General features: G+C 40.9%; 1 protein-coding gene and 1 long non-coding RNA gene across 4 annotated transcripts in view; one reads left to right on the top strand and one right to left on the bottom strand.

The window, feature by feature from the left end:
* Positions 1-21,347, top strand: part of LOC140204748 (uncharacterized) — a 68,723-nt gene that overhangs the window by 12,284 nt on the left and 35,092 nt on the right. The gene's annotated exons all lie outside the window — the stretch shown is intronic.
* The window catches only part of hif1aa (hypoxia inducible factor 1 subunit alpha a), a 51,572-nt gene continuing 50,148 nt past the window's right edge, over positions 19,924-21,347 (bottom strand). For both annotated transcript variants that reach the window (XM_072271472.1, XM_072271463.1), the window contains one exon: positions 19,924-21,329. In XM_072271472.1, coding sequence (XP_072127573.1) covers positions 21,178-21,329 — 152 coding nt within the window. In that variant the 3' untranslated portion in view covers positions 19,924-21,177. The remainder of the gene's footprint in view (positions 21,330-21,347) is intronic.

The following is a 21,347-nucleotide window of genomic DNA, read 5'->3' as shown; positions in this document are numbered from 1 at the left end:
CTAAGAACTCATAATAGCTTGCTGCTCAAAAGCTTGCCGTGTCATTAAATGTGATTAAGGCTGATTGATCCATGCTGGGCTCATCTCCTCTTCTGTTCCAGTTCACCATAAACCTCAATTTCTGAATATCTGCCTTAAACATGTCTAACTATCTGCCCTCTGCTACCATTGGGGACAGAGTTCCAGAGATTCACTACCCTCTGAGAGAAGACATTTATATGTGTCGTAATTTTATATGAACAGTCTCTTATTTTGCATCAGTCTTCACTGTGGAAGACACCAGCAGTGTACCAGGTGTTGAAGGGTGTGAGGGAAGAGAAGTGGGTGCAGTTACTATTACAAGGGAGAAAGTCTCAAAAAGCTGAAGGACCTAAGGGCACATAAGTCATCCAGGCCACATGAACTGCACCCTAGGGTTCTGAAAAAGAAAGCGGTAGAGATTGTGGAGGCATTAGTAATGACCTTTCAAAAATCTTTGGCCTCTGGCAGAGGACTGGAAAATTGCAAATGTCACTCCACTCTTTAAGAAAGGAGGAAGGCAGCAGAAAGAAAATTATAGACCAGTTAGCCTGACCTTAGTGGTTGGGAAGATGTTGGAGTCAATTGTTAAGGATAAGGTTGTGGAGTACTTGGTGACAGAGAACAAAATAGGACACAGTCAGCATGGTTTCCTTAAGGGAAAATCATGCCTGACGAGCTTGTTGGAATTCTTTGAGGAGATTACAAGTAGCATGGATAAAGGAGATGCATTGGATGTTGTATATTTGGACTTTCAGAAGGCCTTTGACAAGGTGCCACATATGAGGCTGCTTATCAAGTTAAGAACCCATGGTATTACAGGAAAGTTACTGGCATGGTTAGAGCATTGGCTCGCTAGGAGGCAACAAGTGGGAATAAAAGGATTCATTCCAGGTAGGCTGCCAGTGACTAGTGGTGTTCCGCAGGGGTTGGTGTTGGGACCACTTCTTTTTATGCTGCATATCAATGACTTAGATGGAAAAGATGGCTTTGTTGCCAAGTTTGCAGTTGACACGAAAATTGGTGGAGGGGCAGGTAGTGTTGAGGAAACAGGTAGTTTGAGGAAGGACTTAGGTTAGGAGAATGGTAGAAGAAATAAATATGCAGACTATTTTCTAAATAGGGAGAACATCCAAAAATCTGAGATGCAAGGGGACTTGGGAGTCTTTGTGCAGAACATCATAAAGGTTAACTTGTATGTCAAGTTTGTGGTGAGAAAGGCAAATGCAATGTTCGCATTCATTTTAAGGGGTCTAAGGTAGAAGAGTAGTGATGTGATGCTGAGGATTTATAAGGCGCTGCTGAGGCCTCACCTTGAGTATTGTGATCAATCTTGGGCTCCTCATCTAAGAAAATATGTGCTGGCATTGGAGAGAGTTCAGAGGAGGTTCACAAGGATGGCTCTGGGAATGAAAGAGTTATCATATGAGGAGCATTTGATGGCTCTGGTCTGTACTCACTGGAATTTGGAAGGATGGGGGGGGCGGAATCTCACTGAAACCTTTCGAATGTTGAAGGGTCTATACAGAGTAGATATGGAAAGGATGTTTCCCATGGTGGAGGAGTCCAGGACTAGAGGGCACAGCCTTGGGATAGAAGGGCATCTACTTAAAACAGAGATGTGGAGGAATTTCTTTAGCCGGAAGGTGATGAATTTGTGGAATTTATTACCACAGGCAGCTGTGGAGGCCAGGTCACTGGGTGTACTTTAAGGCAGAGCTTGATGGATTCTGGGTTGGATATGGCATCAAAGGTTATGGGGTGAAAGGTGAGGAGTGGGGATGGGGGCGGGGGAAGGATCAGCCATGATGGAATGGTGGAGCAGACTTGATGGACCAGATGGCCTAATTCTGTTCCTATGTCTTATGGTCTTATTTTGTAGTTACGTCACCAAGTTGGTGACTCTCCAATGAGTTAAAACATTTATTCATCAAGCCCTGGTGGGGTCTTGTGTTTGAATGTCAAGTCAAAGTCGAGTTTATTGTCATGTGCATGAATGAACAGGTGCAACGAAAAGCTTACTTGCAACAGCTTCAGAAGCATGTAGCAGCATGTAAGCAGAATATAGTCGAAAACAAAACATTTCAAAATGTTTGTGTATCTTTTATTGCTTAATTATAGAGATGAAGAATGCTCCCTCTGCAGAATTAACAATGGACAGCAAGGAGGTACAGAAGAATCATGTCCATAAATAGCGGAAAACAGGAATCAGAGAGAAGGGGGAAATTCAAGAAAATTACAATAGAGGAAAGCAAATTATCAGAGGAGCGGACTGTCTAGTCCTGAGAAATATCAATCTTCGTCTTTTAAAAAAAAAATTAGCTGGTGGCATAGTTGACTTTAATTTAAAAAATTTTCAGGATTCAGAAAAGATTGTATTAAACTGGAAAACATCAAATGCAACTCTTATTCAAAAGGTGAGAAAAGTGGAAAAGAGAAAACTACAGGCCAGTTAATGTCTGCCATACTGAAAATGTTAGAAGCTATTATTTTAAACCTGCTGTAGGAGAACACTTATTTAAAAAAACAAGGGAATCAGGCAAAGTCATAGGTATTTATTAATTTTAATTATTTGGAGACATAGTATGGTAACAGGCCACTCTGGCCTAACGAGCCCTCGCCACACAATTACACCCATTTGGCCTATTAGCCTACTGGACTGTACATCTTTGTAATAGGAGGAAACAAGAGTACCTGAAGGAAACCTATGAGGTCATGGTAACAACGTACAAACTCAGTACAGACCCTTCTGGAGTTCTTTTGAAGAATTAAATTGAATCATGGATGAAGGAGGAACTGGAAGACATTATACTTGGATTTGCAGAAGGGATTTGATGAGACGCTGCATCAGAGGTTATTGTGTATTTTTTTTAAAATGTGTAAGAAGTAATGTATTGACATGAATGGAAGACTTTCTGGAGTACTGTACAATATTGGTCTTTAAGGACAAATATTTTAGGCATTGAAATTGGTTCAGAAAAGATTTACCATACCAATATTGGGAAGGGATGAGTTGTCTTATGAAGAAAGATTGGACAGATCAAGCTTCTTTTGTGGATTTAAGTGAATCATATACTGTAAACTCTTGAGAGGTATTGGCAGGATGAATGTAGAGAGGATTATTTCTCTTCTGAGATAATCTAGAACTAAATGTCACTAATAAAATTAAGGTGGTCATGCAGTTAGGACAGATGGTATATGTTTTCTCTCAGGGTAAGGTGCTTTTGAACTCTTGCTCAAAAACTGAGTGACTGGAAGTCTGTGAATAGTTTATAAGGCAGATGTGCGTAGCTTCCTGTAGGCAAGGTTGAAAGGTCACAGGGTGCAGTCAGGAATGCAACTGGAGTTACAATCAGATATGCCACAAAACTAAATGGTGGAGCATACTTGAGGGGCCAACTAGCATACTCACTTCTCTTCCTAGTTTGTATATTCTGTATTTATGGCATCATGTAACTAATACAAAAGTTTTTCTGTCAATTTTGTGGTAATAGCAAGTTAACTCTAAGTATATCATAAACACGGGAAAGTCTGCAAATGCTAGAAATCTAAGGCAACACACATAAAACAATTGATGTTTTGGGCAGAGACCCTCTTTCAGCAGTAGTCCCAAAGAAGGGTCTCGACCTGAACTGTCAACTATTTATTCATTTCCATAGATTCTGTCTGACCTGCTGAGTTCTTCCAGCATTTTGTGTATCACCATAAGCATATTAATCTTTAATGTGCAATTACGTTAAGTATTAAAATAAAGGAAACTACATTTTCCTACTTCTCCGCTTAAGCAATCCAACGCATTTCTATTGAATACCACAGTGCCCTTTGCCAGGCAAACATACCCAATAGGGAGTGCTTGCAATGTTGATAAGATGGTATAAAAAAAAAGACAAACCCAAATATATCCCTAGGTAACACAGAAATGGGTTTACTTTCAGTATCATTTACAAATCTTAAGCAGCATCAACCTCTCTTCAGCCACTATCAAAAACCCAAGAAACTACATGGGAATAAACGGGACCTTTTCAGAATGGCAAGCAGTGACTAGTGGGGTACCGCAAGGCTCAGTGCTGGGACCCCAGTTGTTTACAATATATATTAATGACTTGGATGAGGGAATTAAATGCAGCATCTCCAAGTTTGCGGATGACACGAAGCTGGGTGGCAGTGTTAGCTGTGAGGAGGATGCTAAGAGGATGCAGAGTGACTTGGATAGGTTGGGTGAGTGGGCAAATTCATGGCAGATGCAATTTAATGTGGATAAATGTGAAGTTATCCACTTTGGTGGCAAAAATAGGAAAACAGATTATTATCTGAATGGTGGCCGATTAGGAAAAGGGGAGGTGCAACGAGACCTGGGTGTCATTATACACCAGTCATTGAAAGTGGGCATGCAGGTACAGCAGGTGGTGAAAAAGGCAAATGGTATGCTGGCATTTATAGCGAGAGGATTCGAGTACAGGAGCAGGGAGGTACTAATGCAGTTGTACAAGGCCATGGTGAGACCACACCTGGAGTATTGTGTGCAGTTTTGGTCCCCTAATCTGAGGAAAGACATCCTTGCCATAGAGGGAGTACAAAGAAGGTTCACCAGATTGATTCCTGGGATGGCAGGACTTTCACATGAAGAAAGAATGGATGAACTGGGCTTGTACTTGTTGGAACTTAGAAGATTGAGGGAGGGATCTGATTGAAACGTATAAAATCCTAAAGGGATTGGAACAGGCTAGATGCAGGAAGATTGTTCCCGATGTTGGGGAAGTCCAGAACGAGAGGTCACAGTTTGAGGATAAAGGGGAAGTCTTTTAGGACCGAGATTAGGAAAAACTTCTTCACACAGAGAGTGGTGAATCTGTGGAATTCTCTGCCACAGGAAACAGTTGAGGCCAGTTCGTTGGCTATATTTAAGAGGGAGTTAGATATGGCCCTTGTGGCTACGGGGATCAGGGGGTATGGAGGGAAGGCTGGTGCAGGGTTCTGAGTTGGATGATCAGCCATGATCATAATAAATGGCGGTGCAGGCTCGAAGGGCCGAATGGCCTACTCCTGCACCTATTTTCTATGTTTCTATGTTTCTACATGTATACTAATGTAAAAGGTTACTGAAAGTTATATTGAGTATCATATGTCAACAGCAGGTTTCAAGGAATTAATGGGGATGTATATTCCGAAAAGTACCATTTAATTGCAAGGCAACAATTTGCTCTCCAATATGCTTGGCTTTTGTAAAGTGACTTGGTTCAAAGCTAGATGACTAGCAAGTAAATTTATTGCTCAATTTAATACTGCACCTGAAAATGTAAATTTGATTCCTGCTCAGCACTGCGTTTTGCAAGAGTGGGTACAGCTGTCAAATTTGGCATTCTTGGGTTTTTGATAGTGGCTGGAGAGAGGTTGATGCTGCTTAAGATTTGTAAATGATACTGAAAGTAAACCCATTTCTGTGTTACCTAGGGATATATTTGGGTTTGTCTTTTTTTTTATACCATCTTATCAACATTGCAAGCACTCCCTATTGGGTACGTTTGCCTGGCAAAGGGCACTGTGGTATTCAATAGAAATGCGTTGGATTGTTTAAGCGGAGAAGTAGGAAAAGTGTGCTAAGATGTACCACCTTGTGTACGAACTGTCTGCCTTGTGTCCTATAATCAATTGACTCACAGGCACCATTAATCTTGGCACTTGTGGAGTGTACCAATTTGCTAGGTCACTTATTTTGGTGCAAGAACAAATACTGTCTGTGCACACAAGTGAAATTTTACATGCCTTTGATTATATATTTGTATTTAATGTTGGATTCTGGTAAATAATCTTTGCAAACTAACTGCCAATTCGTTTCAGTGGGCCAACATTTATGCATGCACACTTTCAGATCGGGCCAGTAAGTTTAAAATAAAGACAGCAAAAACTAATTGACTGTGGAAAGAGATTTTTCCCTTTTAGTTACAGAAATAGATGGTTAGGGTGAGGAGGGGCCACTAATACTGAGAGCAAACATGCAGATAATGCAGAACTGAGCAACAATACGGCAGAATTTACTTGGGGACAAGTCAATGACGACTGTTAGCTGAAAATATTGAGTACTGCAAATTAGATCTGAGACTCTTAATGTAGATTAAGTAATTTAAGATATGACATGAGGAAAAAGTTGTCTTTGTTCAGATTTTCAAAGAAGCTTTGTTTGAGTATGTGATGGTTTAATTGATTGAAAAGCATAACTAAGGTTTAATAAATAACTTAGATTGTATTATGTGATGTTCAAAATCTGTAACTGAACATATTTTACAATAAAATTAGAGAAAAGACATTTCCTAATAAAGCTGTTGCTCATCTTAATTCCAGCTTGGTATTTTATTTGTTTGAATTGCCATTGCTATCACAAAGTAGCAGTGCACGGTCCAACCAGCGGTGCAAATGATTGTCTTGGACGTTTGTATTTTGATCGCCAGTCCCTGTGGAATATTGGTAATGTAGAATACTGCAGGTCTCGTTCATTGGTTCGTTAGCGAAACCAGGGGCGCGGAAAGCTGTGTCGCCTCAGTTGCTGTGTGGACCAGGCCCTTGTGTTGCGGTGTCACCTGCTGCAGCCACCCAGAAGAGGAGTTGCCAAGGCAGTGTGGGAGGGAGAAGAGGCCTCAGTGGTGCACAAGGTTTGGGGCTAGCCCTCCCCACCAGTGCTGCCTTTCAGTGTTCGCTCAGTGAAAGACTAGCTGGACCAGGACAACATCCCATGCACCATCAATCTACAGACCATGTCACTCAAGGACCTTGGCTGTATATGTTTTTGTGACCGTACTTTTTTCTGCTGTCGGAACTTTATGTGCTGTGTGCTGATGGTACTGTGGTTTGCAACTTGGCCATGGAGGAATATTTTATTTTGAGCTGTATGATGAACGACAATTAAACTTGAAGTTTCTCTAGGTGAAGTTGTCATATATTTTAAAGTTTAAGTTTTTGTTGCTCAGTTCTATTTAAATTCCATTTGAAACTAATGCAATTTCCTTACAAAGATCAAAAGATCTAACTCAGCAAATTACTTTGCAGTGAGGCTCCTAATATGTCAAATTTTGATATTAACAATAAAAAATCACAAATTTTAATAAAATTAATAGTCATAAGTTTCATTTTTCTATTATTTAAATTGGCTTTGTGTGAGGAGACATAGCCAAACATCCATTTTCTGTGTCCTTGCCATCCATCAGCTAACCACTAATGTCATTTACACGCATTTAATCTGTGACCTTTCATGACTTGGCAATTCAAGTGCCCATCTAAATCTTACTAAAATATTTTGAGTACCCATTTATACCACCCATACAGGTAGTGCATCCAGATTCCAACTACCCTGTAGTGAAAGATTTCTTCTTTGGGTCCCCATTAGTCCTTTTATGCCTGTACCCTCTAATTTCAGACATTTTTGAGATGGGATCTCATCCCCCTTCCTTTTGTTCTGACCTTCGTGCTCTTTTTTTCCAGTCCTGATGAAGGGTTTTGGCCTGAAACATCGACTTTTCATCTCTCTCCATTGATAATGAGTTTCTTTAGCAGTTTCTCCAGGTTTCCACTATCTGCGGTCTCTCTTGTATCTCAGCTATGGGCGATAGTTTCCAATAATTTTACCTTCGCTATGCCCATCGTGATTTTGTATACTGCTATATCAGGTCCTTCCTTAGCTTGCTTTGTCTGAAAGGAAACAAATCCAGTCTCTCCCTGTGCCTGCACTCTCAAATACAATCATGACTTTCTTATAGTGTAGTGATCAGAACCGTCCACACTGCTCTGAGCTATGGTATAACCAATGTATCATAACATCAAACAACAGGAATTCTGCAGATGCTGGAAATTCAAGCAACACACATCAAAGTTGCTGGTGAACGCAGCAGGCCAGGCAGCATCTGTAGGAAGAGGTGCAGTCGACGTTTCAGGCCGAGACCCTTCGTCAGGACATAACATCTCTGCTTTTACATTCTCTGCTTCTGCTAACAAGAGCAAGTAATGTAGTCTGGATGAGTTTTTCACCATCTCGTCTTCCTGTGCTGCCACCTTCTGGAATCCTTGGACAAGTACATTAATGTCCCACCATATCCCACAGCTGTTTATGTCATAAATATTTGCCCTTACAAAATTCACTCTCCAAAATTTTCAGGTGCAGAATAAAATTTATGATTCCAGACATTGAGGGTAAAAGGTAAATACAAAGTTATTTTTTCTTTTCGACTTGTGTCTTTTGATGCAAGTCCAAATGACAGTATTACAGAATACTGTATTGCAATATGGTCTGTTTTCTAGAATGCAGCACTCTACCCAATTACGTGAGGATCACTGTTCCTTTCCAGGGCCATGCCAATAATTTCCCATGTCCTTCCTTTATTAGCCTTCAGAGTGCACTAACTCATAATTAAGTAGCTTTAGTGTAATTAGTTTTGCAATTTGAAATAAAAAATGAATGCAGTTAAATTTACCTAATGCTCTCCATAACCAGCTCTCTAGATGAGGGGCTCCCAGCCTTGGGCCCACAGTCCCCTCAGTTAATGGTAGGGGTTCATGATGTAAAAAAAAAGTTGGGGACTCCTGATCTAGATGATCCCACCTGAAGCTTGATCATAAAAAAAGAAAAGTGAAGATCCTAATCAAAGTCTGTATTCGTCTAAATTTATTAAGTTTCACCTTTGATCATGTTTTGCCTTTCATACTTCGTGGCTTCATCACTTCAGACTTCATTCACATCTGTTGCAGTGATTAATATTTCTCTCTCACCAACTTCTACACCTTCCAATCCACAAAGCCCTGTTTCCAAGTGTGGTGTTTACAGGTGCGTCGATAGTGTTGAGCTCTCCTTCCACCACTCACTCACCACTCTCTATTCTACTTGGTTTATTCAGAATTGAGTGATGTGCAAAGCCTGCCTCAGCAATCCCAGAACATCTGGTTGATGCCACATCTGACTCTTTCTGATTTGTTTATTCAAGCTACTGTATTTGTGAAATTGAACAAAGGCAGCATTAACGTTCTGTGCTGGAACTGGGGGATGTGCTAATTTTAATTTTGGTTTTGTAAAACAGTTTTTAGTAACTTTCCTATATCGGTCACCAGCTTTTAAGGTTTAGCACAGAGTGAGGAACTGTGACTGTCCCCTTTAGCACTGATTCTCAATGGCTTGTTGGCCATCTAGTGGCTGATTTAGTTCCATTCAAACTAATTCTTGTGCTCACCCATGATTCAAAGTTCAAAGTAACTCTTACTATCCAATTACATATATGTCACCATATACAACCCTGAGATTCATTTTCTTGTGGGCATACTCAGCAAGTCTACAGAATAGTAACTATAACAGTTACTGAAACATCAGCCAGAGTGCAGAAGCCAACAAACTGTCCAAATGCAAATATAAATAAATAGCAATAAGTAACAAGAGCATGAGATAAAAGAGTTCTTAATGTGAGATCATTGGTTGTGGGAACACTTCAATGATGGAGCAAATGAGAGTAGTGATTCCCTTTTATTCAAGGTCCTGATGGTTGAAGGGTAGTAACTGTTCTTGAACTTGGTGCAAGTTCTGAGGTTCCTGCACCTTCTATCTGATGGCAGCAGAGAGCATGACCTGGGTGGTGGAGATCTCTGATGATGGATGCTGCTTTCCTGTAGATATCAGTGGCATCATTCTAAGGCAAGGATTTTACAAAAAGATATATTGAAGTTCCAAAACCTGAGGAAAACTATTTGTCGCGCAAGTCGGTCGCAACTTTCTGCAGGTTGGTATTGATGTCTGCTTTTATTTTAAATGGCTTGCACTGTACCGTTGCCACAAAGCAACAGACTTCACAACAACAACACACAAAATGCTGGAGGAGATCAGCAGGTCGGGTAGCATCTGTGGAGAGGAATAAACAGCAATGTTTCAAATGTTCGTCCAGCATTTTGTGTGTTTTGCTCAAGATTTCCAGAATCTGCAGAATTGCAAAGATAATAAACCTGTTTCGAATTCTTTGCTGAATGTATACTTCATCAAGGTATGCAAATAAGGGAATTTGAGGATAATGAAATTGGGACCGGTATTTCATTGCCACTTTTCCTCCTTTGTAGTTTTGAATTTTTTTTAACAGCAGAAATACAAAGGCATTGGTTTCACCCAGTTTCTTTGTTTTGAGGTCTTTGAAATTAGGTCAGAGGGCTTAATCTCTGTTGATATTATTAACATAGTGGATTAGTGGGGCTCTGACAGAAATTTTCAAATCATCTTTGGGCTCGTATAGGGTGACAGATGCCTGGAGGTCAGTGAATGTGATACCTTGTACTCGAGAAAGGCAAGTAATTGCAGAGCAGTGAATCTATCATCAGGCAGGGAGATTATTTGGAAAATAGTGAAGGACAGGATTAGTCTACAGTTGAAATGCAGAATTCGATCAAATGTAGGTTCAATAACTTTGTTAAAGCAAGACTCTGACAAATTTAGTAATTTCTTCAAAAAAGTCAAATTATTCTTACAAAGTCCTTGCAGATGTTCACTTGGACAAGATTCAACATGGGAGAATGGTCGTCTTGTACATCAGCCACTGAAAGCAAGCATGCAAGTACAGCAGGCGGTGAAGAAAGCTAATGGCATGCTGGCCTTCATAACAAGGGGAATTGAGTATAAGAGCAAAGAGGTCCTTCTGCAGCTGTACAGGGCCCTGGTGAGACCACACCTGGAGTACTGTGTGCAGTTTTGGTCTCCAAATTTGAGGAAGGACATTCTTGCTATTGAGGGAGTGCAGCGTAGGTTCACAAGGTTAATTCCCGGGATGGCGGGACTGTCATATGTCGAAAGATTGGAGCAACTGGGCTTGTATACTCTGGAATTTAGAAGGCTGAGAGGGGATCTTATTGAAACATATAAGATTATTAAGGGATTGGACACGCTGGAGGCAGGAAGCATGTTCCCGCTGATGGGTGAGTCCAGAACCAGAGGCCACAGTTTAAGAATAAGGGGTAGGCCATTTAGAACGGAGTTGAGGAAAAACTTTTTCACCCAGAGAGTGGTGGATATATGGAATGCTCTGCCCCAGAAGGCTGTGGAGGCCAAGTCTCTGGATGCTTTCAAAAAAGAGATGGATAGGGCTCTTAAGGATAGTGGAATCAAAGGTTATGGGGATAAGGCAGGAACTGGATACTGATAGTGGATGATCAGCCATGATCACAGTGAATGGCGGTGCTGGCTCGAAGGGCCGAATGGCCTACTCCTGCACCTATTGTCTGTTGTCTAAATGTTGGAGCCCATGGGATCCAGAACAGTGGTAACAGAATCTGAAATTAGCTTGGTGATTGAAGGTAGATGATGTTGCATTTGGAAGTCTGTGGCTGGTGGTAAACCACACTGAGCAGGGCTGGGACCCTTGTTAGAACTTTGATATGAATGTACAATGTACAAGATAATATTTGTAAGTTCACAGATGACTCAAATTAGTGGAGTTTGTTGATGGTACAGAGGGCAGTCTTTGGCTATAGAACTATAGTTTTGTTTTTGATAATATTAGCAGTGAAATAGAGCTTAGAACATAGAACAGTACAGCCCAGGAACAGGTATTGTGCTGAACCAGGTAAAAAGCAAATCAAAAATGCCCAAACACCAATCACTCCTACCCTCACAATGTCCATATCCCTCTATCTTCCTTGCATCCATGTGCCTATCCAAGTGTCTCTTAAAAGCCTCTAGTCTCTACAACTGTACCAGGCAGCACATTCTAGGCATCCATGACTGAGTAAAAAATCTTGCCCCTCTTATCCCCTTCAAACCCTCCTGCTCTCACCTTCAAAGCATGCCCGCTGGTGTTAGGCATTTCAGCGCTGGAAGCAGATACTCCCTGTCTACTCTATTTATGCCTCTCATAATCTTATAAACCTCTATCGGATCTCCCCTCATCCTCCAGCGCGCCAGCGGAAACAACCCAGGTGTATCCAGCCTCTTGTAATAGCGCATGACCTCTTAACCAGGCAGCATCCTTAATATCAGATGGAACTTAATTCTGAAAAATGTGATGTAATTCGAGAGCTGGTAAGGGTAGAGTGAAGGGGAACACAAAATAGTCTGCAGATGCTGGGGTCAAAGCAACACTCACAACACGCTGGAGGAAGGGGAAGGCCCTTGGAAGCAAAGAAAAACATGGGACTTTCATGTATCTGTCCAAGAATCACAGACAGAGAAGGTGGTTAAAAGGACATATATAATACTTGTTTTCATTAGTTTGGCTCTGGAAAATAAGAGTGGAAAAGTTATTGTAAAATTATGTAAACATCAGTTGAGCTCAGTAATATGTCTTAAGGAAGGACAGATTGTGTAGTAGATTATGCAATGTGATTCATTGGAATATCTGTTCTGATAGCGTTTTAGTTGTGAGGAGAAACTGGGGAGGCTGGATTTGTCTTCCTTGGGGCAGAGAAGGCTGAGGAAGAATCAATCCAGATTTAGAAGTGGTGACTGATGATGTTTGGTTCTTCGCTTGCGAAAGTCAGGAAGGAAGAAGAGTCCTTAGGAGCGACGGCAGGGCTGTTGGTTTCTGTGAAGGCCAGTTCTGGACCTACCGTCTCTGGAGCAGCAGGGACATGGGAACAGCTGAGATGTAGGTGTTCGGGTAGTAGGAGCCTTTCTGCGTCTCCTCTTCTCTTCAGCAGTCACTCTCCCAGATTCCTTAAACTTCTTGGCTGCTTTGTGGATCAGCGTTCTCCAGTGGTCTCTGTCACAAGCTAGCTGCTGCCAGTATTTGACCTCCATTTCCTTAAGGGAGAGCGGCTGCTTAAATTGGTCTTGTACCCATTTCTGCAAGTTGCATGTTAGGAAAGAGATAAAAGGGTTTAGACAGGTTACAGAAGAGGTTTATCAAAAAATCGTAGGCATGGGGAATTTGAGTCACTGAAAAAATCGTGATTCTTTGTGGATCAGAAGACATTGTGAGGGGATCTGAGAGGTATTTGCAATCATGGTATTTCTTGACGGATTTCTTGAACATGGATCGGGATTTGGAATGATGATATTGTGGCCAATACAGAGGCAGGACTGACTGCTTGATGTTCCGGCTTTTAAATGTTTCAAAAGGGATAGGGAGGAAGGTAAAAGAGGTGGAAGGGATTTATGGCATTGTTAATCAGGGATTCTATCACATCTGCAGAAGCAAGGAGGCTTTGTCTACTGAGTCAATGTGGTTAGATATCAGAAACAGGAAGGGAGCCATCATTATATTGAGAGTATTCTGTAGGTCTCCAATAAACACTGGGACAGTGAGGAGAGATAGGTTAGCATCTGATTTGCGGTGGGCTATTTCAAGGGTGAAGAGAATTTCAAACCAGGTTGGAGGCGACATCAGATGTACAAGGGTTTGCTAGATATTACTTCCTACAAAGCAAAACCCAATAGCATGAATGGCAGCGATGCTTCACTAGCAGATGAACTCAACAACTTCTGTGCCCGTTTGAAAGGGAGAATATAACTACAGCCGTGAAAATCTCTGCTGCACCCAATGACCCTGTGATCTCTGTCTCAGTGTTAGCAAGTTAGGCTGTCTTTAAAGAGAGTGAACCCTCTCAAAGTGGAAGGTCCCAGTGGAGTACCTGGTAAGGCCCTGGTGGGAGTATTCAAGAATATTTTCGACCTCTCATTGCTAGAGGCGGAAGTTCAAAGAGGCAACAATTATACCAGTGTCTAAGAAGAATAATGTGAGCTGCCTCAATAACTGTTGCCCGGTAGCACTCACATCTACAGTGATGAAATGCTTTGAGAGGTTGGTGATTGCAATTTTCCTATCGTCACAATAGGTCAATGGCAGGTGCAATCTCAATGGGTCTTCACATGGCTTTAGACCACCTGGACAACACAAACACCTATGTCAGGATGCTGTTCATCGACTATAGGTCAGTATTTAATGCTATCAATCCCACAGTCCTGATTGAGAAGTTGCAGAACCTGGGCCTCTGTACCTCCCTCTGCAATTGGATCCTTGACTTCCTAACCGGAAGACCACAATCTATGCGGATTGGTGATAACATGTCCTCCTCGCTGACGATCAACACTGGTGCACCTCAGGGGTGTGTGCTTAGCCCACTGCTCTGCTCTCTCTATACCCAGGACTACGTGGTTAGCCACAGCTCAAATACGATCTATAAATTTGCTGATGATACAACCATTGTTGGTAGAATCTCAGATGGTGATGAGAGGATGTACAGGAGCGAGATATGCCAACTCGTGGAGTGGTGTTGCAGCAACAACCTGGCACTCATCGTCAGTAAGACAAAAGAGTTGATTGTGGACTTCAGTAAGGGTAAGACAAAGGAACACATACCAATCCTCCTAGAGGGGTCAGAGGTGGAGAGAGTTAGCAGCTTCAAGTTTCTGGATGTCAAGATCTCTGAGGATCTAACCTGGTCCCAACATATCGATGCAGTTATAAAGAAAGCAAGACAGCGACTATAATTAATTAGGAGTTTGAAGAGATTTGGTACATTAACAAAAACACTCAAAAACTTCTATAGATGTACCGTGGAGAGCATTTTGAGAGGCTGCATTACTATCTGGTATGGGGGTTGGGGGGGCTACTGCATAGGACTGAAAGAAGCTGCAGAGGGTTGTAAATTTAGTTGGCTCCATCTTGAGTACTAGCCTACAAAGTACGCAGGACGTCTTCAAGGAGCAGTGTCTCAGAAAGGCCGCGTCCATTATTAAGGACCTCTAGCACCCAGGGTATGCCCTTTTCTCACTGTTACCACACACGGTGATTCAGGGAGAGCTTCTTCCCCTCTGCCATCGGATTCCTAAATGGACATTGAATCCTTAAACACTACTTAACTTTTTAAATATATATTATTTCTGGGTTTTTTGCATGATTTTTAATCTATTCAACATGTGTATACTGTAATTTTTTTTCTTTTCAAATCTTTAACTGTAATTTATTTATTATTTTTCCTTCTATATTATATATTACATTGAACTGCTACTGCTAATTTAACAAATTTCATCACACATGCCGGTGATAATAAACCTGATTCGGATTCTGATATTTTGAAAGGTGCAAAACTGACAGGGATGCTGCCATGGGGACTTCAACTCCCCTAAGGATGATTGGCACCTTGGTGCAAATGGTTTAGTTGGGGCACAATTAGTTAAGTGTGTCCGGGAAGGATTCCTGACAGCATTATGTAGACAGAATGACTGGAGGAGAGGCCATACTGGATCAACTATTAGCTAATGAACCTGGCCAGGTGACAGACCACCTCTTGGAGGATGAATATTTTGGAGATAGTAACCACAATTCCCTGACCTTTAGCATAGCCATGGACAAGGATAGGAGTAGAGAGTGTGGGAAAGTTTAATTGGGGAAGGATTAATTATTGATGGAACTGGGCAGGAACAGAGGAGTGTAAAATGGGAACAGATGTTCTCAGAGAAATGCATCACAGCAGTGTGGAGATTGTTGGGGGAGCACCTGGATGTGGTTCTGGATAGGTCTGTGCCACTGAGGCAGTGAAAGGATGGTAGGGTGATGGAACAATGTTTAACAAGAGGTGGAACATTTAGTGAAGAAGAAGGGGAGTATACATGATTTAGGAAACAATAATCAGACAGGGCACTTGGGAATTGTAAACTAGCTAGGAAGGAGCTTAAGGAAATTAGGAGATTTACAAGGGGACATGAGGGCCTTGAAGGATTAAAGAAACCCCAAGGCATTTTACATGTACGTGAATAACAGGAGGATGACTATAAGTGAGGGTAGGAGTGCTCAGGGCTAAAAGAAGAAACATGCCTTGAGTAGGAGAAGGTAGGAAGGTCCTTAATAAAATCTTTGCTTCAGTATTCATTATGGAGAGGGCCTTTGAATGAGAGTCCACCATAGAATAGGCAGTGTGCTGGAACATGTCGAGGTTAAGAGGCAGTTTTATGGCTTCTGAAAAAGAATAGGATAGATACGTCCCTGGGGGTTAGATAAATATATAATGCAGCTTACAATGGGAAACAAAGGATGAGATTGCTGGGGCATTTAGGAGTACGACCAGGGGACTGGAGGATGGAATATGTTGTTTCTTTGTTCAAAAAAGATGATGGGGATTATCCTGGGAATTACAGACCAGTGCATCATTGGTGGACAAACTAATGGAGCAAATTCTTGGGGACAGAGTTTGCAAGCATTTGAAGAAGCATAGTCTTATTGGGGATAATCAGCATGGCTTTGTGAGGGACAGGTTGTGCCTCATGAGCCTGATTGGCTTTTTTTTAAAGGAGGTGACAAAAGAAATTGATGAAGGTGCATTAGTGGGTTTGATAGATATGGGTTTTATTTAAGGCATTTGACAGGGTTCCCTGTGATCATGAAGCATGGGATCCATGGGAACTTGGTTGCCTGGATTCAGGTTTGGCATGTCCACATAAGGCAGGTGTTATTAGATGGATCATATTCTGCCTTTAGGTCAGTGACTAGTGCCGTTCCACAGGTATTTGTTTTGGGACCGCTGCTCTTTCTGTGATTTTATATATGACTTGGATGACAAAGTGGAAGGGTGGGTTAGTAAGTTCATAGATGTCAAAGATTGGTGGTGAAGTGGGTAGTGTAGGAGGTTGTCCTAGGTTACAATGGGATATGGACAGGATGTAGAGGTGGTGGATGGAGTTCAACACAGAAAGTGTGAAGTGATACACTTTGCAAGATTGAACTTGAAGGCGGAGTACAAGATTAGTGGCAAGACTCTTAGCAGTGCGGAGGAACAAAGGGATCTTGATGTCCATGGCCATAGATTCCTCAAAGTTGCTTCACACATCGATGGAGTGGTTAAGAAGGCATATGGTGTGTTTGCTTTCATTAGTTGGGGAACTGTGTTCAAGAGCAGCAAGGTAATGTTGCGCTCTATAAAACTCGAATTAGACCACACTGAGTATTATGTTCAGTTCTGGTTGCCTCATCATAGGAAGGATATAGAAGCTTTAGAGAGATGTTGAGATTTATCAGGATGTTGCCTGGATTAGAGAATATATCTTATGAGGACAGTTTGAGTACGCTAGGGCTTTTCTGTGCAGTGAAAGAGGATGAGAGGCAATTTGATGAAGGTATACAGTATAAGATTGAGAGTCATGGATAGAGTGAACAGCTAGCACCTTTCTCCCAGGGTGGCAATGGCCAATACCAGAGCACATCTCACAAGGTGAGTAAGATGTCACAGGTGGGTTTTCTACATAGTATGTACCTGGAATGCTCTGCTGAGTGTGGTGGTAAACAGGTTGGCATAATAGGGATATTTAAGAGACTCTTGCTGATATAGACCAGGAATGTAAGAAAAATAGAAGGTAATGGGCTGTGTAAGTGGAAAGCATTAGATTGATTGTGGAGTAGCTTTGTATAGGTCAGCACAACATTGTAGGCTGAAGGGCCCATACTGTGCTCTGCTGTTCTATTTCCACTAGCAGAAGGATCAAATAACAAGGGATGTGGAATGTGAATACTGTAATTGGCAAAGGAAATGCAGGTAACAAAACTTTTTGTTTTGTTGAAAAATGCTTACAGTCCAAAATAAACTTCCCAGAGTGGTCGAATATGCAAATCCACTGGGAAGGAGTCTTCCTTCCATGCCTTTTCCCTTTCTGTAATTTGGTGAAATTGACACTTCAAACACCTGTGCTCTGATTTTTTTTCTCTCTGTTTTTAGCCAGTTTGGCAAGGTGGTGGCTTATCCTGGGTTGAGTCTAAGGCTTATGTATATTGACTCTCGAATTACAAATATGTGGATTGGCAGTAAAATCCACTTGGTTTCAATTTTTATTTTGGCCAAATTAGACAGTTTGAATGTTGCACTCACACGAAAAAAGTGAGGGAGATATATGGCAGATAAAAAAAACAATTGCTGACTTGAAAATTGGAGAATCTTAATGCAGCTTGCAGATTTGATTGGTTGTTCTGTAACAATAAATGAAGTGGAGCAGTCTTGTGCAATGGTCTGTAAAGGGCCCCGATGCCAAACAGGCACAGCTAAACCAATTAGTTATTTATTTTCAATTTTTAGATTATACAAAATAGAAACTGCTGTCAGCTTTTTTTTACCCTTGTACTGAACTCATAGAACGGGCCCACTATCCTGTTTGCCTATATTAGGCTGTACCCCTTTATTCCTTCCCTATATGAATCTTTATTTCATTATCTCTAGCATTTTTATTTTTAAATTCTATGTAGATGAGGTTCTACCAATCAGAAAGATTTTTCCCCTCAGTAACACATTGTTTTGTACTAAACTCATATCACCTGATTCATTTTATACTGTAAAACTTGATAATCCAGGAAACTTGGGACTTAGATCTGGGCTGGTAGGTTTTTCCTGACCTATTGCATATTGTCCTATTAATACCCAAACACAGTAGTTTCCAATGAACCTGCTGAGTTTAAAGGCAGTGGGAAATCTGCCCATCTTCCAAGCTGCATTCCTGGACTGGTAGCACACTCAGCCAGCTGTCTTGATATTGGTCCACTTACATCTGAATATCCAGTTTGTTTTCCAGACTAATGAGTAAGCCACATGTCATATCCTCAGGATTTCCAAACAATCCTGAGATTATCCAAGTTTAATTCTATCTAAAAATCTGCACCTGACTAAATTGAATTTTAGCTAACAAGGCTGGATGATGGTTGTACTTGTTCTGCTGTTTAATTTAGTAAATTTTAGCAACTTTTCACAGGGCAGATTTTTTGGCATAAAAATCCATGCGATTTGGAAAACTGGCTCCATGCAGGGAAAGCAAAGTTATGCTTGTATGGAGGTTGAATGAAGTTTAGCAATGCTTTCAGTGGTGGAGCACTGGCAATGTGATGTAAAGAGTTGATTGAATTACATAGTGTGATACACACACGTCTACTTCTGTGCTGTTTAGAATGTAGAGCACGATGGGATTGGAATTTAAATTATTTAAACTTGCTGATGATACCAGAATAGGCAGTTGATGATGAGGGAGAAGTTCTGGATGAGACTGGGTTAAGTAGAGACAATAATGGCAAACAAGAATTGATCTAGTTAAATGAGATAAATAACGAGGACTCTATGTGATTTAAGGTGCACACTTGTCTTGGTTGAGCTGTTGAATTAATGAGAAGAAATACTCCTGTGAAGCCACTGAACTATATGTTGGAATAGTACCTGAGTACCTATTGTATATAAGAAATCAATGGATGTTTACAGTGCTGTATTTACAGCTATGGCAGTTGCCATAGCTGGAAATGTTTTTATTCGGAACAAGAATTCAGGGAAAATTGGAATTGTGAAGAGCCTAGATAGTATGCGTAGGAAAATTTAAAAAAAATACAAGACAGTAATTTTTTTTAAACTGGGAGGATGAATGGGGGTAATATTTCAAGTGGTGGTATCTGAGAGTAACAAGTTACAGATTGTCAACTGTCTTCTTGGTAGTTAAAAATTCTCCTATGAAATTATAATACCAAAAACTGCTATTTTGAATAGTGTGTGTGTGTATACACATACATACACCGTGGGAGCTACAGTAGCATAGCAGTTAGCACACTATTACAGCTGGGGCAGAGTCAAGAGTTCCTGTAAGGAATCTATGTATGTACCCCCCCCCCCACCCCGTGGAATGTGTGGGTTTTTCCCTGGGTGCTCTGGTTTCCTCCCAAAGTCCAAAGATGTACCAGGTCAGTTGATTGGTCACTGTAAACTACCTCATGATCAGGGTTGTTGCGGGTTGCAGGAGCAGTGTGGCTGGAAGAGCCTACTCTGCACTAAATAAATATAATAGTAAACAATAGCTTAATTGCATCTTAAAACATTTATATCATGAGTTTAATAAGCAGCATATAGGTTCTCTATAGGGTTTATTTTCAGTTAATAACTGGTTGCAGAACAGTAAATTTAATAGGCTGTAAAATCTTTTAAAAATAGCACGGACACACTGAGTGAGCCTGGTCCACATATAATGTTTATTGATGTAATGAAACAATACAGTTAGTGTTAGATCCAACCACAAATAGCAAAGGATGACTGAGCAAAAACAATCCAAGTTGTACGATACAATCTCACGCGCGAAGGATTTTGGGATAACTTCAAGAACTGGTGTAAGGCCAGGAAATGGTAGGGGTAGGAACGTGGTGTCAAAGGGATAGAGAAACAAAAAGGAACTTACAACCTACATGATACTTTAATTGGGAATTAAGTGACAAAGTGCTTTAGAACCAAGACAGACTAAATAACCAAACTAGGTCTTCTAATACAATGGAATTGTTACATTTACACTCTGTACTACCTAAACAATGCAGAAAAAGCAGCAGCATTTAGACTTAAGTGTTGCTATGATATAGCATGAACCTCCACTACTACCGTAGGAATTACATGCGCTGGAGAACAAATGACTAATAATATTAGACTTCACATCAAAAGAGACATTGCCCATATTTAAGTTGCCAACATTCTGTTTCCAACAAACAGCTGCTTAAAAGGAAGTTGGTTCTTTTAACTGTTCAATATAAGCCTTTCTAGATTAAAAATGACAAGTACAAAGTGATTATTTATGTATGCATTCCATTCCTAACCTTCATCTTAAACTAAGTAACTAAAAAAATCAAGTTGGAGCTCCTCTTTCTTAAAAACTACATATATAACTGCAAAACATATTGCATAAAGTACTGCTGGTACTTAATAAGAAAATATATTTTGTGCAATTGTGGCTACAATTAACAGCTGGCAAAGCAACAGGCAGAAATTCTGCAGTGAATCATATTAACATAATCTTTCCCATCCAGGTTAAAGAATGGTCACTAAAAGGTGCTATATCCCTTTTAGTATTTACTCAGTCTTAAGAGTAACAGCTATTATAAATTCAAGAATTGGAGATACAGATTTCAGTGCTCATTAAAACAGACCACCAAAATGTATTTACTTATAGCATGTGTCACTGTCATTTCACCTTCCCGATGGATCCCAGGGATGTCCATCTACCTAAAAACATCACGTATCAGAAAGATATTTCAAACCAACTGGACCAAAACTGCAAATGAAGAGCAGGCATGGATGGGGTCAGTGGAGGAGCACCGCTAACTGAAAAACTGCAGTTGTAGCCAGGCTTTTATAATAATCAGATTTAGAAAATATAAATAGACTGCTTTGGGTGCTGGGGCTTTGCCATTGTCCATTACTTTGTTCAGGTCTGAGACCTTAATTGACCTGATCCAATGCTCTAAGCACTTCTTCACCCTGAAGCAGGGTTCTGTTGCCTTGGATAGGCGCATTCACTTCACAGTCATAGTTGGTGAGTGTTGGCAAGCTACTGTCCTCTGCTGAATGAGCCAGAAGTCTGGCTACTATATCTGAAAGTAAAAGCAGAT

This window comes from Mobula birostris, chromosome 1 (genome assembly GCF_030028105.1).
Source record: "Mobula birostris isolate sMobBir1 chromosome 1, sMobBir1.hap1, whole genome shotgun sequence".
NCBI classification, from domain to species: Eukaryota; Metazoa; Chordata; class Chondrichthyes; order Myliobatiformes; family Myliobatidae; genus Mobula; species Mobula birostris.
The sequence above is the reverse complement of the archived record's forward strand: the minus strand, read 5'-3'. Positions and strand labels throughout refer to the sequence as shown.